This window comes from Cyphellophora attinorum (assembly GCF_001299255.1).
Source record: "Cyphellophora attinorum strain CBS 131958 chromosome Unknown Contig16, whole genome shotgun sequence".
Classification (NCBI taxonomy): Eukaryota; Fungi; Ascomycota; class Eurotiomycetes; order Chaetothyriales; family Cyphellophoraceae; genus Cyphellophora; species Cyphellophora attinorum.
The window spans coordinates 556,409-570,317 of NW_017253244.1; the positions used below are offsets into that span (position 1 = coordinate 556,409).

General features: G+C 53.7%; 5 protein-coding genes across 5 annotated transcripts; 1 reads left to right on the forward strand and 4 right to left on the reverse strand.

The window, feature by feature from the left end:
• Positions 1 to 375: 375 nt before the first annotated feature.
• AB675_4661 (uncharacterized protein) lies at positions 376 to 3,874 on the reverse strand (the record flags this gene model as incomplete). Its single annotated transcript, XM_018144815.1, has 3 exons — positions 376 to 916; positions 1,036 to 3,657; positions 3,714 to 3,874. 3 exons carry the CDS (start codon positions 3,872 to 3,874, stop codon positions 376 to 378), a joined length of 3,324 nt encoding a protein of 1,107 aa, XP_017998952.1.
• A 325-nt stretch (positions 3,875 to 4,199) lies between these two features.
• Positions 4,200 to 5,558, reverse strand: AB675_4662 (uncharacterized protein; the record flags this gene model as incomplete). The annotated part of the gene is made up of 1 exon (XM_018144816.1): positions 4,200 to 5,558. One exon carries the CDS (start codon positions 5,556 to 5,558, stop codon positions 4,200 to 4,202), a length of 1,359 nt encoding a protein of 452 aa, XP_017999063.1.
• A 1,238-nt stretch (positions 5,559 to 6,796) lies between these two features.
• Positions 6,797 to 9,637, reverse strand: AB675_4663 (Rho guanine nucleotide exchange factor scd1; the record flags this gene model as incomplete). The annotated part of the gene is made up of 1 exon (XM_018144817.1): positions 6,797 to 9,637. One exon carries the CDS (start codon positions 9,635 to 9,637, stop codon positions 6,797 to 6,799), a length of 2,841 nt encoding a protein of 946 aa, XP_017999142.1.
• A 2,256-nt stretch (positions 9,638 to 11,893) lies between these two features.
• Positions 11,894 to 12,697, reverse strand: AB675_4664 (putative U3 small nucleolar RNA-associated protein 11; the record flags this gene model as incomplete). The annotated part of the gene is made up of 1 exon (XM_018144818.1): positions 11,894 to 12,697. One exon carries the CDS (start codon positions 12,695 to 12,697, stop codon positions 11,894 to 11,896), a length of 804 nt encoding a protein of 267 aa, XP_017999099.1.
• A 325-nt stretch (positions 12,698 to 13,022) lies between these two features.
• On the forward strand, positions 13,023 to 13,573 carry AB675_4665 (uncharacterized protein; the record flags this gene model as incomplete). The annotated part of the gene is made up of 2 exons (XM_018144819.1): positions 13,023 to 13,185; positions 13,266 to 13,573. The coding sequence occupies 2 exons, from the start codon at positions 13,023 to 13,025 to the stop codon at positions 13,571 to 13,573; spliced, it is 471 nt and encodes a 156-aa protein (XP_017998919.1).
• Between the last annotated feature and the right edge of the window lie 336 nt (positions 13,574 to 13,909).

A 13,909-nucleotide genomic window follows, 5' to 3' on the forward strand; every position in this document is an offset into this window, starting at 1 on the left:
GAACGACTTGGTCGTTGGGAAATGTCTGAGCGACCAAGTCGTTTGGACTCGTCCCGACGACCGATAGAAGTCCTGATTGGGAAGGGCACCTGCCTCTCGAAGCGCCGCCTTGGTTGGCAGAATCTAGGTCGGGTGAGCAAGCTTGGGTAGGGCCAGCTTCTTTTTGTACAATTCCAACACGGTGTTCATCACGGGATTGTCGATCGAAGAAGTTGACTGATGCGCGAGTCATATCGCGCTGCTTTCGCAGCAATGTGGGATGAATGAACATATAACATCCAGTGTACAGATGAACATGCTTTTCGCTGTACGAACGATACAGTACTGGCCCGACACGTTCGCTGGCAGCACGAACATGAAGTCTTCCAATTCACTTCACCGCCTGTCATCGCCATCGCCATCATCATGATCATCATCAGTAGTCAGCCCACCAACACTCGCCTCACTAACACTAACCTCACTCGGCGTCGCCTCCATGTTTTTGTCCTTAGCCTTCTTCGCATCCTTCTCCTTGGTACTCTTCCTCATAAAGTTCCAATTGATACTCGTCCGCGTGCTCTTATCCTTATCCTTCGGCGTGCTACTCCCGCCTTTGTTGCTACCCGTCTCCTCGTTTATGATTCCGCTACCAGTCCCAAACGGCGTCAACGAATCTCGACTCTCTACACTCCGTGACCCTAACTGGTCGGTCGAAGTGTTGGCTGCCCCGGTGTTGGGCCCGTCTTCACCACCAGGCTCAGAGCCCTCCGGCATAGTATCCTTTGAGGACTTGCTACCCAAGAAAGACTTGTCCTTCCACGACCCGAATTTCATGCTCGAGTACGTCTTCGTCGACGCCGTGCGGGAGATGCGGGACATGAGTGTTGGCTTCTCCGGCTTGTTGTTGTCGTTCGTGGGCGTGTTGGATAGAGAAGCACTGCCTCCTGTGGCGATGCGGTCGAGGGATTCTTTTGACTCGAGTGTCGACATCGTTGGCGCGAGGGAAGGCGCATCGCGGGATTTGCGGGAGTCGGGCGGTGAGTTTGTTGATGGGACATCGAGTGCTTCGACGCTGTTGTTGTTGGAGCATCGAGGTCGCGCGGGTCGCGGATCTTGATCTTCTCGCCTTTGGATTTCTTGAAAAGGGAGGTGAAGTTGGGTGCGGCGGGGTTGAGGCGTGGTGTAGCGGCTTCTTTCTTCTGTTGGCTCGTCGGACGGGTGCCGATGGGTGCTTGGAGAGGTCTTGGTTCGCGGATGGGTTCGACTATCTGATCATCTGGACTCATGAGGCTGAGGTTTGTGGTTGAGCCTCCGTAGCCGATTGATGGCCTTCGAGAGTGGCTGCGGGAGAAGGAGTGCATGGAGCCCCAGTCTGGTGCTAGAGGACTGTTGCGCAGCAGGCTGCGGTCCGTGTTCCACACGTGTAGAGCGTCTCGTCCAGGTGGAGGCATCTTGTCGAAAGAGTAGATGGAAGACGGTCGAGGTGAATTCGAGCCGCCACGCATGCCCGGGTCGAAGGAGTTTGTTCTGGGCGTAAAGTCTGAGTCGTTCGATTTGCCCAGTCCCATAAGGCTTGGAAATGCTCGTCGACTGGCCGAAGCAAGTCTGGATGGTTCTGAGTCCTTCTCGCCTCGGAGGAAACTGCCAGGGAAAGCCCACGTTCCGCCATAGCTCAGCCGTCTCCTCGGCTGACCAGGTGCATCCAGATCGTCAAAGTTCCGTGGGAATGACTGACTCTGAGCAGGCTTCAGACTGCCGAGTGTAGGCGGTTCGTCTGCCAAAGTCTTGCCTCGTTGCCTATTAAGGTTGAACAGGTTGTACATGAACTTGCGAGAGTTGCTTGGTGCCTCCTCATCGCTCGCCTTCTCTTTCCCAGAATGAATGGACTTCCGTTCCGGATCTGCGAATCCTTCTGCTCGTGGGCTCGAGAAGGACTGTCTGGACGACGATCCGCCAGAAGGAGACCTAGCAGGCTCAATGTCGTTCCGCAATAGAGGCGATCCAATATTCGGAAATGGTGCACCTCGCGATTTGCCATTGGTCGGCGCAGTCGGCTGCAGCGGCACGTCTTCATCAATGGCATCCTGATCCTCATCAGAATTATCCCCTAGCAAATCAGCCGGAAGTAGAGCATCAGCGTGCGGACTCATCGGCACCGAGCCTGTCGTCTCAAGCTCATCGCCTGGCGTTGTGGCTTGCTCGTTGGGCATCATCAGCGCTGACGAGAAGCCGAAGTAGCCATTGCTGAACCCTGTTGGCGAGGTAGCCTTCGTCGTGGCGAATTGAGGAGCCGCAGGGAATGGTTCAGACCCAAAAGCTCCTCGTGGAGACGAGACACTGGCACTGCTTCCGTAGGAGCCCACTTGCCGCGGACGACGTCCAGATCTTTGCCGTTGTGGCTCGAGGTTGAGTGGCGTAGGTGTCGGCGCAAATGAGATTGTCCTGTGCTGCCGCATAGACTCATAGTAATGTAGTCGGTCCTTGGTGCTGTTGAGGTACATCGACGCCTGCTGTAGATCAGCCCACAACCTAGCGTTGGTGCCTAGTAGCTCAGTCAGTCGATTTCTCCTCTGCGCTTCTCGCTCTTGCTCTTGACGACTGGCCTCACGGCTCTCCTCGGTCTCGTCCTCGATCTCAAGCTGCTGGCGTTCCTCTTCGAGCATCTTGATCTGTTGCGTCTTCTCCTTTGCCTCTTCCTCCAGTGCCGCCACCTCTTTCCGCTTTTCCTCGACATTCTGCTGGATCTCTCGGACATTGGCTTCGTTTCGTCGCTTGATGGCGGCCTTCTGCGTTTCTATACCAGCAATCTCTTCAGCCATTGTCGAAATCTGCTCCTCCCACTTGGCGACGTCCTCCTTCTTCTTTCGCCGCTCGTTCTCCCGTGCCTTCAATTCTCGCTCCTTTTTCGTCTTGTCGTTCAGAAGTGACCGATTCTGACTTTCCGCCTTGTGAACTTGCTTCCGCAGATCACTGCTCTCCTCGTCTCGTTTCTTCAGATCTTGTCGCAATTTCTCCTTCTTGCCCTCCAGTTCTCTCATTTGGGCCTCGTACTCGGCTTTCTCTTCCTGCACCTGCTTTTCCACAGCCTCGATCTCCTCTCGGACAGCCGTGAACCGCGAGGATAGCTCTGCCAAGTTCTCGTTGTCCTCCTCCTCTTTTGGCTCGACAGTACCAGAAGGCGATGCCCGGCGGCCAGTTGTGCCTCTCCTCCCAGCTGGGCCACTAGAATTCTCTCGCATCATCGTCGGAGCAGCCGGCGCAAGCAACGACGGCGCCCGTGCAGCGATCGCACGCACGGTCGGCAAAGCCTCGGCCGCGCCATCTTCAGAAGCCGGCTGCGACGAGGGTGGCAACCTGACATGCAGCGCAGGACTGGGTGTCTGGAACCGTCCGGCACTCACGCTGAAGACACGGATATCGTACGTCCGACCAGGTTGAAGATGCGAGATGACAGCAGCGGTCTCGCTCTTTTTCGTCCTGTCGAGTATCTTGCCATTGATCTCGACCTGATATTCTTGTATTGCCGTAGAGGCCTCCGATGGCTTCCATCCGATCTGTACCTCCGATGACGAAATCTCTTCAAGCGTCACGAGCGGCTGCGGGGGAATGTCAAGGCCGAGCTTGTCGACGAGGACATCGTTGGGCGTGTGAAGTACGGAGTATGTCCGCCATAGTAGCCTGGCAAGACTTGGTCAGGGTGTGTTCGCAGTGCTCCCGTGACTTTAGTGACATACCAAGCAAAAGCCCATACCACCGCAGCCAGCACAAGCATCGCCATGCGGCCGGTAACCTCCAGTCGCGGCGCTATAAATCCTCGGTACGCATAGTTGACCCAGTCAACTGAATCTCTCTGCCAGTCCAGAGAGTCCATCCACTGAGATCGGAGTACAGGCATTCATGCAGAATTACAGAGTACGATGTTGCGCCGGCGAGCGGCACAATTGCTAGGCGATTCTCAGCCCGTCAAAGGTCCGGTTTCCGAGTCTGGAACGAATTGGAGGCAGGCACCGAGAAAAGTGGCTGCATTAGGGGCGTTTGGGATGCAGTCTTTCCAAAGTTTGGCGGTTGCCTCGTCTTGGCAGAGGCTCGGGCCTCTAATTCGAGACCACTTCACTGCTCGGTCGCGAGAAGAATAACACAGGGTCGTAGTCACGTCCAGTTTTCAGAATATAGTCTTCGTTACGTTACTATTGATGAGCTGGTGTGAGCGACTTCCTCGATTACAGATGAACAACTTTCGCGTTCCAATCGCTCGCCGCCTGCCGGATGCCGCGCTCCCTCAATGTTTCGGCCTGATACAACATGCAACCCTCGCATAGTCCCCGTACCAGGAATTCATCAAGGCTCTCATATTTCGTATAATTCAGGAAATTACCACCATCCCATTCTACGATTTTCAGCTCTATCCGGCTTGAGTGCTTCTGTGATGGGTGGCCTCTCACCACTTCCGGACAAGTATACGTAATGGTAACATCCAGCCGCTCCATCAAGCAGCAGAGCAAGCCTGCATCGCGGTTTAGTATGAATGGAATCCACGAAGAGTCCTCAAGAAGACAACTGTGTTCTTCCAGATGTCTCTCCTTGAGCACTTGCCAGATTACATCGCCAGCGAGTTGCGCTCTTCGGCTGTTATATCTTACCGGCAGATCTCTTAGCTCGCGGCACAACCCTTTCAGAGCGTATATGCGATCGTGCCAGTCCTGGCACTGCGAATCAGTGGTGAGGTCCAGCATTGTCTCGAGGCTGATGGGGCCTCCGAAGGCAGGATCTGCTTGCGCCCAGATGTACCCTCTATGTCCTCGATGGGAACAGACTAATTGATGGGCGGTCCAGACTTTCGGCGCGCGTGGTATGCTGCCTAAGTGTAGGAAAGAGCGCGGGAAGCACTCTTCCAACTGCGAAAGGCCGTTGCCTGTCAAGATTCGCACGTCACTATTGAGCAGAATCTCCTGCCAAATCCACAGACGACCCCAATAGCCCTTGTAGACCAGTTCTTCGACTGATTTGTAATCGTCTGGCAGAGTTCTCTTCAGTAAGGACATGGCTAGGCTCTGAAAAAGATCTTTGTATGAGTCGATAGTTGTGGAACGATCTGTGTCTTTGGGAATCGCCCGTGCAATGCTCAATAACAATCGTGCGTTGCCTACAATACCGGGCCAAATCAAGACCCAAGCAGCCTTGAAATAGATGTCGCCCATCATTTGTACTTGCTGCCCACGTTCGAATAGCGCACGGATATGGTTGTCCTGATCTATACAGAGCGCATCGATCCAGAAAGGAAGCCTATATATTGACTTCAATCGTCGTCGCGGTTGTGAGCTAACCTTGTCGAGAAAACTCCACAGGTTCTGCCGTACTATCATCCTCCGGCCGTTGAGTAGTATCTCGCGAGTTGGACTTATGTCGCCCCACATGTACGATAAGCAGACGTAGGTCTTGTCGCATAGTGCAACATGTTCAATGGTGCATTCGATGAGACTCAACTGTTGTCTTCTGGGCAGAATCTTTAGAACCCGGATGCTTTTGCTTGCGGTTTCCAGCGGTTGGTGCTTAAAGTGCAAGTCTAAGGACTCGTCCATCTTCGATCGGTCCAAAATTGTCTTCAATGCGCAATGTAATGCTTGCTTGGGCTCTAACCGCCAAGAAACAGAGTTCTGCTTGTAGTGTCTCGTATCTAGCGTAAAAGTTGCAAATGTACGCTGTCGGCGGCATGCTTCCAGCTTTAGACTCACACCTGACCCTCTCCAACAGCCTTCATCGTGTCGTATGACCTTGTTCGAAGCTGCGCACTGACGAGAAAATCGTCTTGAGCCAAGGACATTGTCACGATGTTGAAAGAACAATCGCGGGAAAGGCAAGCGACCTTGTCGTCCTGCAAAACAACTAAGCCGTCGCAACAAACAGGCTCGCGCTTACAAGAACGTCGAGGTGAAGAAGGATTTAAGCAAACCTCGACCAGGCTAGGGTTCCAACTTGAAGCAGGATACGAATCCTCGTATTGCCTAGGCACTTTGGTGAACAACCAAAGGTCTCTTCTCCAGTCGGCAGTATCATCCTTGTCCTGCGAGCCTTGTCGATCGAGGCCGAGAATCCTGGGATCAGCGGGCGATTGACTTGAGACTTGCTCGCGGGCGTGGATCTTGAGCAGGAGTTTTCTTGTTTTGAGCATGATCCAACGTCAACCAGTTGGCAGAGAACACATATTGCTCCGGTGTCCATCTGCTTGAGCTATAGCGAAAGTACCACCTCCAAATGAACCAACTGAAACTGCGCAAAGAGGGGCGAGAACAGGGATCGTTTCAAGGAGTAGAGGTATGCGTGTAGGGAAAGACACAGAGAGAGGTCATTTGCCACGCAACCATGGTAGGACCAAGGTAGCAAGGTGTGGGTCGCTACTTGATAGAACATTGTTCCAAGATTGTATGGGCTTGAGAGTTGCATTTGTGGTATCCAAAGCCCACCTATCTGGGCACTTATGATATTCGCCAGTAGTGAGATTGTCCTCTCCTCTCTTCTGCTCTGCCTCTCCATTTACCGAAGGCCTCTCTTCCTGCGCCTCAAATGCCCTTGTCCATATTCTCATTATGAAATCCCACATGTCGTCCCAGTCGTGTTTCTCATTTCCGCCATTTGTAGTGTGTTGCGTGTAGCCTCTGCGCCTTGACATCGCTTTGCTCTGCGCATTCGTCTTCCCGTTGCTCTTCTCAAACCTGATACCTTCGATCCAGGTACGACTTCCGTGTATCGTCCCGACCATGCATCTTTATCCACATGTATCCCACTCATCTATATCCCTTTTCCCCTTGCCCACAAGTAGTCACGCACCCGCCTCCCCCGTGGCAGTCGCGTACAACACCAACTCCGCACTTCCACCATTCCCCACCACATTCACCTCCTTCCAGTCCAGCAGCGCCTCATTCACGCCGTCGTCATCATCAATGATGATGAAATCGCCGTCTTGATCACGATATTGCAGTTTTACAGACCCACTGGCGATCGAATCATTCGTAAATCTCGACAACTTTGCGTCGATGCGATCGGTCAATGAGCGGTACTGGATGTTGCTAGGGATGATCATTGAGACGTAGTTGCTCTCGTAGCAGACTTTGGCTTTGAGTTGGCTGGGCATGGGGATCTCTTGGCTGCTGTCAACCTGTGCACCTTGTTGAATGGGTGATAGCGGGCGTCCTGTCGAGTGCGAGGAGACGTGGCCTTGTTGCCGTCTGGGATCTTGGGCGTAGCTTTGGTCGTATGTGTAGCCGTGGCTGGACATTGGTGGGCGTGATGCGCTGCTGGGTTGGACTCCATAGCCTTGTGAGTTCTGTCGCAAGGGCATTGGGCCGTTCACGCCGCTGGGCGAATTGTTCTGACTGCGACTCGGGGGCGCCATCTGCTTGGCATAGGACGGAATGGGTGGGACATTCGGCACGCCGTCGCCAGACACGTATTTTCGGCTCGCCTGGACGTTCGGGTGGATATCTGGACTACTCGCTGATCGCATCCGAGCAGTCATTTGTGACGACTGTGTTCCAGTTGGCATGCCGGGTCTTGGCTGTCCGCGCTGTTGCTGCATGTACGGGTTTCCATTTGGCGCATTTCGCGCCAACGCTGGGGCCGTGTTGCGGTACGAATCTTGCTGGTAGCCCATTATCGGCCCATTCATCGATGGGTGGTTTCTATGATAGCCTGCAAACGCTGATTGTGAACTTGATCTTGTTGATGCTGACTGTGGAGGCGTGTCGCGATCGATGGGCGAGAAGTAGGAGCTGCTGCTGCCGTAGTCGGAAGGCGTTCCTGCCACTGCCGTGTTCAGAGACAGCCCTCCAGCACCATTGGGCATCCGTGGATGTCCCTGTGAGAGATGCGGATTTCGTTCGCCACTTCCACCGGTCGCTGATCGAGATCGCAGACTTGTGCTGGACGCATTTCTGCTCATGTTGAAGGATGAATATGATTGTCCGCCCACATATGTCGTGTCTGACCATTGCGATGCTCTGTAGTCGTCATCGTCCTCTTGGTTCGCATACGGATTCTCCAACTTCGCGCCAGCCAAAGACTGCAAATGTGTATCTGATGTCGCCCTTTGCTTTTGCTCGAATAGACTCGATGATCGCTGAGTTTCCAAGGCGGTATGCCATCGTTGAAGCATCTCGTCATTTCTGAACTTGACCAAGAAAGTGTCCTGCGAAGTAGTTTCTGTCCGCCATGAGATCTGCAACGTATAGTGCCCGGGACTTGACTGTGGTGTAATATTTGTGAGATTGATGAGGTAGATTCTACCCTTTAGACTCATCTTGGGTTTCCCGTTCCGACTTGATGTAGGCTTGCTGCCCATCTTCAGTGAGTTCTTGGGTTTGCTCGGGTTGATGTCCTTGCACATGATCAGGATTCGTTGGAACAAGTATATGTGGTACTCCTTGTCTTCTGAGCGCATTCCGACCGCGTTGCCCTCTTTAGCAACCATGAAGCTACCGAGAAGGAGCAGCTCGCCGAAAGCGCCGATCTGGAGCGTCTTCCAGTCGTCGATGCGTTCTTGGAGGTCGAGAACAGCCTCGTCTCGGGTCTCCTTGTCGATAGATGCGTCTGCCTGCATTAGGACGTCTTGAATGACAGCTACAGCGCTGCCCAGGTCGTCCTTCTTTTCTTGCTCATCGGTCACTTTCTCAAGATCCTTGAGCAGCAAAGGATATTTCGTCAGTCGCTGAAATGGCTTGAGGAGGAAGCCATTGAGAATGGTCGGATTGGCAAGCATCTTCTTGGCGAGGGGAGATTTGCTTGTCTCACACATGCGAGACCATTCGGCTTGCAGTGTTGCCTCGCAACGCTTCTGGTTGGCGATGAAGGGCTCGTACTGTCGGAAGGGGTCCTTGTAGCGGACGAACATGGCGCCCCAATTCTGCTGTTCTTCAGGCAGTTCGTTTTGTTGCTCAACTCGAATAAGGAAGCGCTGCGCAAAGTCCAGAATATTGTTCAGATTCAGAAACATGTTGTGTATGGCGTCTCCTTTTAACGATCCAATTTCTTCCAGCTCTTTCTTCAACGCCTGTAGATTTTGCAGATGGTGTACATATTGTCGCTCGGTCTCTACCAGTTCGCGCAAAATGTATTGCCTCCTCGTCATTTTCGGCTTCTCTGCGATGCTGGCCGGGCTGTCGGTGCCCTCTCGTGAGGGCTCGGAGTCCGTGGCTACGTCCAACTTGCCGCTTAGTCGCAGAATATCGAGCACACGATCAACCAGCTTGATGACCTTGAGGAAGCCTGTGGTGTTGTCGCTGTAGAGATCCATGATGGTGAAGGTGTCGGCTGAGGCGATGTGCATCTGCTGCATACATGACTTGATGAATAGTGCTGCCGCCGCCTTTCCCCACTTCTTCTCTGGTAGATTTGTGTTGATTGTGAGGTCGCCCGACTCTGGATTTGAAGCATTGTAAATGGCTAGCAAAGGAGTTCCACTCCTGAAGCACTGCCATAGTGACGAAACCGGATCCGCGCCATCGTTCTCCCGCTCCTCCATCTCCTCGATATACTGTCGAAAGCCAGGTACGCCGGACAAGCGCCTTCTGAGGTTGATGCATAGTCGGTATAATGACTCGCCCTCGCGCACATTTATGATATTGTCACGGTCTAGGATCGGTCCTCCTCCAAGTTCTGCGGTCATCTTTCCAAGACTGACCGGATTATTTAGCATGGGCGACAGAGCCACCAACATCGAAGGGTCTCAGAGCGCTTGATCGGTTTGTAGCGTTTTCGGGGTTGGCGCAGAGTTGTTTAGAGTCATTTGTACAGTCGCAAGATGCATAGATCGCGGTCGCTTGGGTCGAGTCGAATTCCGTTTGCGCTGATGTAGGGCTGTAGGTTACTTGTCAGTCGGCGCAAGGTGAGATCTGACAGTATTGAAGTCCGCGGCAAGGGAGGAGGTGGGTGAAGGAGGAGAGCGAGCACACACTAACCGATTCCGTGTGGTGGGAGAAAATAGTGGGACGCGGGTTCGAGAGACTGAGAGGATGGCAATGACGAGAATAGCAACAGATGAATGCCAAATGGTTTCGATGGAGTGACCAGAAGACGACAGGTAGCACACGGTTGGATCGCTGGTAGTGAATCCAAGACCAATCAAGGGTGTTGGCGGGCGTTTAGAGGGCCGGCGGTTGCACCACAAACAGTCGTGACTGCTATGGGGATGAGAGTGAAGGATGCGATTGCACAGTCACAGCACACAGATCACCAAAGAAATGTGCTGTGTGACAACTCCTGCTACCACACTCACTGAAGAGTTGTAGAATGGTAGTGGTGGTGGTAGTGTGGTGGGAGTGAGCAAGGAGAAGTCAGAGCAGACTCAGTAGTGCAGTACCGAGTAGGGGCTTGAATTGTGGGTGAGGGAGGTCTACCCGGCCCCAAACTGTGAAGGAGAGAGCCCAGGAGACCCCTCTGCTACTACTGCCATGCCGGGCCTTCCCCTGTAAACTGGGCTGTTTCTTGGGTAAAGGGGTCTTCAACTCAATGGCTGATTCTGATTCCTCCTCCCTGTCATCGCTACTACTCGCTCTGTTTTCTCTTTCGCGCAGGTTTGCCTTTATGGAAGTCGTTCCTCCCGTCTACCTTCAGTCAGAGCCCAAACTCTCTCTACACCTCAGCCATGCATCAAATACACGTCGTCTAGACTTACCCAACCAAAGAATCTAAGCTTCCACACCAGAGGTACCTCTCCTCCAGATCTCCGAACTTGCCACGAAGCCCTACTGCAAGCCCTCTGGCTAATTTGTATCCTCTTCCCATCGAAAGGCCGCTAAGCAAAGGACTCGAAGCTCGATGGAAGCCTAAGGAAGAGCCCAGCTGTTACAGCCGGCGCTCTAGTGCCAGAAAATACCCATGTCGATCGTAGAGATCCATGTCCCTTCCGCGTTCCTTATTCCCCGGCATGGTGTCTATGCTTTTCTGGGGCTAGCTCGCTGGGTTGTGAAGCACTCGCCATACCCGCCGAAAAGCTAACCTTGGTCGCAAATTCAAGGGAACGTACGACTCCGAAGCCTCTTCTCTTAAGATGTAGGAGTAAGCACGTGGCAGACAGCATACCCGCCCCATGGGCACACAGGACTGCAGTCCAGACTGTCCAGCATCATCCTTCGAGGAAATGGACGAGTGACTATATCGTACAGACGCTAACAGAAAACCCATTCGCAAGTTTGCGACGGGCAGAAAATCTGCCTCTTCGCCCCGACTGAAGCATTCCGTCGAATCTCCCATGGATTGCTACAATGCTACCGTACATCGGCGATATTTTCTGGGTGATGGAATTGCCGATAGTGCGATCCTCGACGGTGCGCGTTTCGAACGCGTCCATGAACACGAGGTGCGGCGGTATCAGATTGCTTGTGTCCAGGCGGGTAGCAAATCACACCTGGGCTGGGAATCAGAACTCCGACTGCTAGCTGAGTAAAACCTGATATCTCCGACGATAGGAACCATCCTGAACAAACATCGTAGTACTGTGTGAGGAGATATTATTCCGTGGCTCTTTCAGGCTTTGATGCTGACCAAGAGCCTTGAAACGTACCGCTAGTCGCTTGCAACCCAGAGTGGCACCTTCACCACGTGCGATGGTCGAGATGCTGACCGCTAATCCCTGACCGAAAACACCAGAGCGGGTCTGTCATCAAAGTCGTCCACATTGCCGCCTTCCTCGAAGTGTGCTGACGCTCGTGCCCCGCAGGACCATATGTCCCCGTGCCTGGACCGCCCATGTTCTTGGGATCCTCGTGAGCTGAGTTGGAGAGTTCAACGAAGCGGTGTGGTGTGTACTTCGTCCAGACTGACAAGCACTGTTTCGGACATCGCGATTGACACAGTGCTTGTGAGCAAGGACGAATCTCTGGATGCTCGTAACATCGTAGTCTTCATCAAACACGTCCCACAGTCACCGCTTCCGCTCCCGCACCTTAAACTTGACACCATTCTTATTAACACCCCCAACAGTCTTCGCCATCTTCGCCCGCTGCAACTCAAGCTGGTCAGCAGCAGCCAGTATCTCCTTCTGCCGCTTCTGCAACATCTCAAGCTTGTTTGAGCGGACCTCCTGTAGCTTTCTCCTCTTCTTGCGCGCCGCACGTAGGCTCGCGGCGGCAGCTTGCTCCTGCTCGAGTTGTTTCTTCGTCTTCGGCTTGGCTTTGGGTGCGTTCTCGTCCAGCGCCATATCCTCGATCGGCTCATCGCTGTCGAGATCAGGCAGCTGCGGATACACAACCTCATTGATCTCAACCTGCTCCAAGACGTCCCCGGTAGAACTCCGCTTCTTGCCTCGCGGCGATCCCGCAGGGCTCTCATCAACAAACACAATCTTCCTCCCCTCCTTCGCCGACGCACTCCCCAACTCCTCCTTTACCTTCCGCATCTCTTTCCTCCCCTTGGCCGCCACAGTCCTCAAATACCCCGCATCCTGCGTCCTCAACAACCTCACCGCATCATGCCCTAACCTATTCTCCGTCCCACCCTTCCCATGCTGCCCCTGCTTCTTGTTGATCATGCCATAAGCGAACTCATCCGGATGCCTATCCCTGACTTTCGTCGTCAGGATAGCGAGTTTCTCCTTCTTCTTGTTGTAGTCCGCGGCGCGGAGGCTGTAGTCTTTGTGTTTTTCGAGGAGGCCCCATTTTGAGCGGGATTGAGGTTGGGCGCGCTCTCTGTGAGGCCGTCGGGTGACGGCGTTGCGCATCGACGACATAGCGACGGCGGCTGGTGGAGGATGAGGGCTGTGGTGTGGTCAGTGATTGTAGTGAGAGGCAGTGAGGAAATGTTTCTGTTTGGCCTGCGCCGGCTTAAGCTCGGGTAAACTGCGTTGGAGTAGGAAAGTGACTCCAACGACCAGACTGCATGCTAGGAAGATGTAGACCTCACATATATGCACAAGTACCGAATTGAACAGGTCAAACAGGAATATACACATCTTAAAGAGAGCGAGATACCCGTCAGCCCACAGATTCGAGAACCTGGAGCGGGAGCAGCTCCATCAAGAGCTCTGCCAGCCTCGCCAAAGACAGGTCATGGCCATGGCGCCGCCCATTATACCAGAAGTCGCCTCGAGTACACCGCCCTCGAAGCCGCCCTCCACCAATCTGCATAACCCGCTACCGCTATCCGCGACCCAAGAGAACGAAGTGAAGAAGCTTTTCCATGCCCGAATACGAGCGAAATGTGCAGACGAGATATCAGGTATGTCCAGCCCATTTGCAGACACCCAGGTCACGACTATCCGGGACCGCAAATGGGGAATCATGCTCATACGTGTGTAGAGTTCGCAGCATGCGCCAAAGGCCGCCTCTTCTCCGTCGCCTGGGCCTGCAAAACCCAACAGTTTCACATGAACTCCTGCATGCTCGCCAACTCGTCGCACGCAGAGCAGGACGCGGCACGGGAAGAATGGTTCGCGGGCGTGCTAGATCGTAGGAAGAAGAAGGCAGAGGAGCTGGAGGCGGTTGAGAGGCGGAGGGAGAGGATTATTGAGCTTACGCGGAGGCAGGAGGAGAAGGAGGCTGCTGAGGCTGAGGCGAAAAGGCGGGAGGCGGAGGCAAAGGGGAAGGCGGGTGGATGGTTTCGATGAGCGTGAATGGACGAGATGCTTGCGTGACCGTACGATGATGAGTTGTTTCGATGAAGTGAGCTTCGACTGAGGTATGGCCAAGTATCTGGACGATGGCTCTCAGAGCCACAAAGCCCTTCCCAGCCGTGTCAGGGTGGATTTCGGGAAAGTGCAGCTTGCCATTGCGTGCCAGACAGACCAAAGCGGCACTTGTTCGCCAGTGACCTTCAAGCTGTGAACAACAGGACGTCCCAGCAACCATTCAAGGCACAAGCACAGCTCCTTGGATTTCTGTCAACTTTCCACCAAACAATAACACATTGAGGAGGACTCTAAAGGCGGAATCACTCTCAGCAC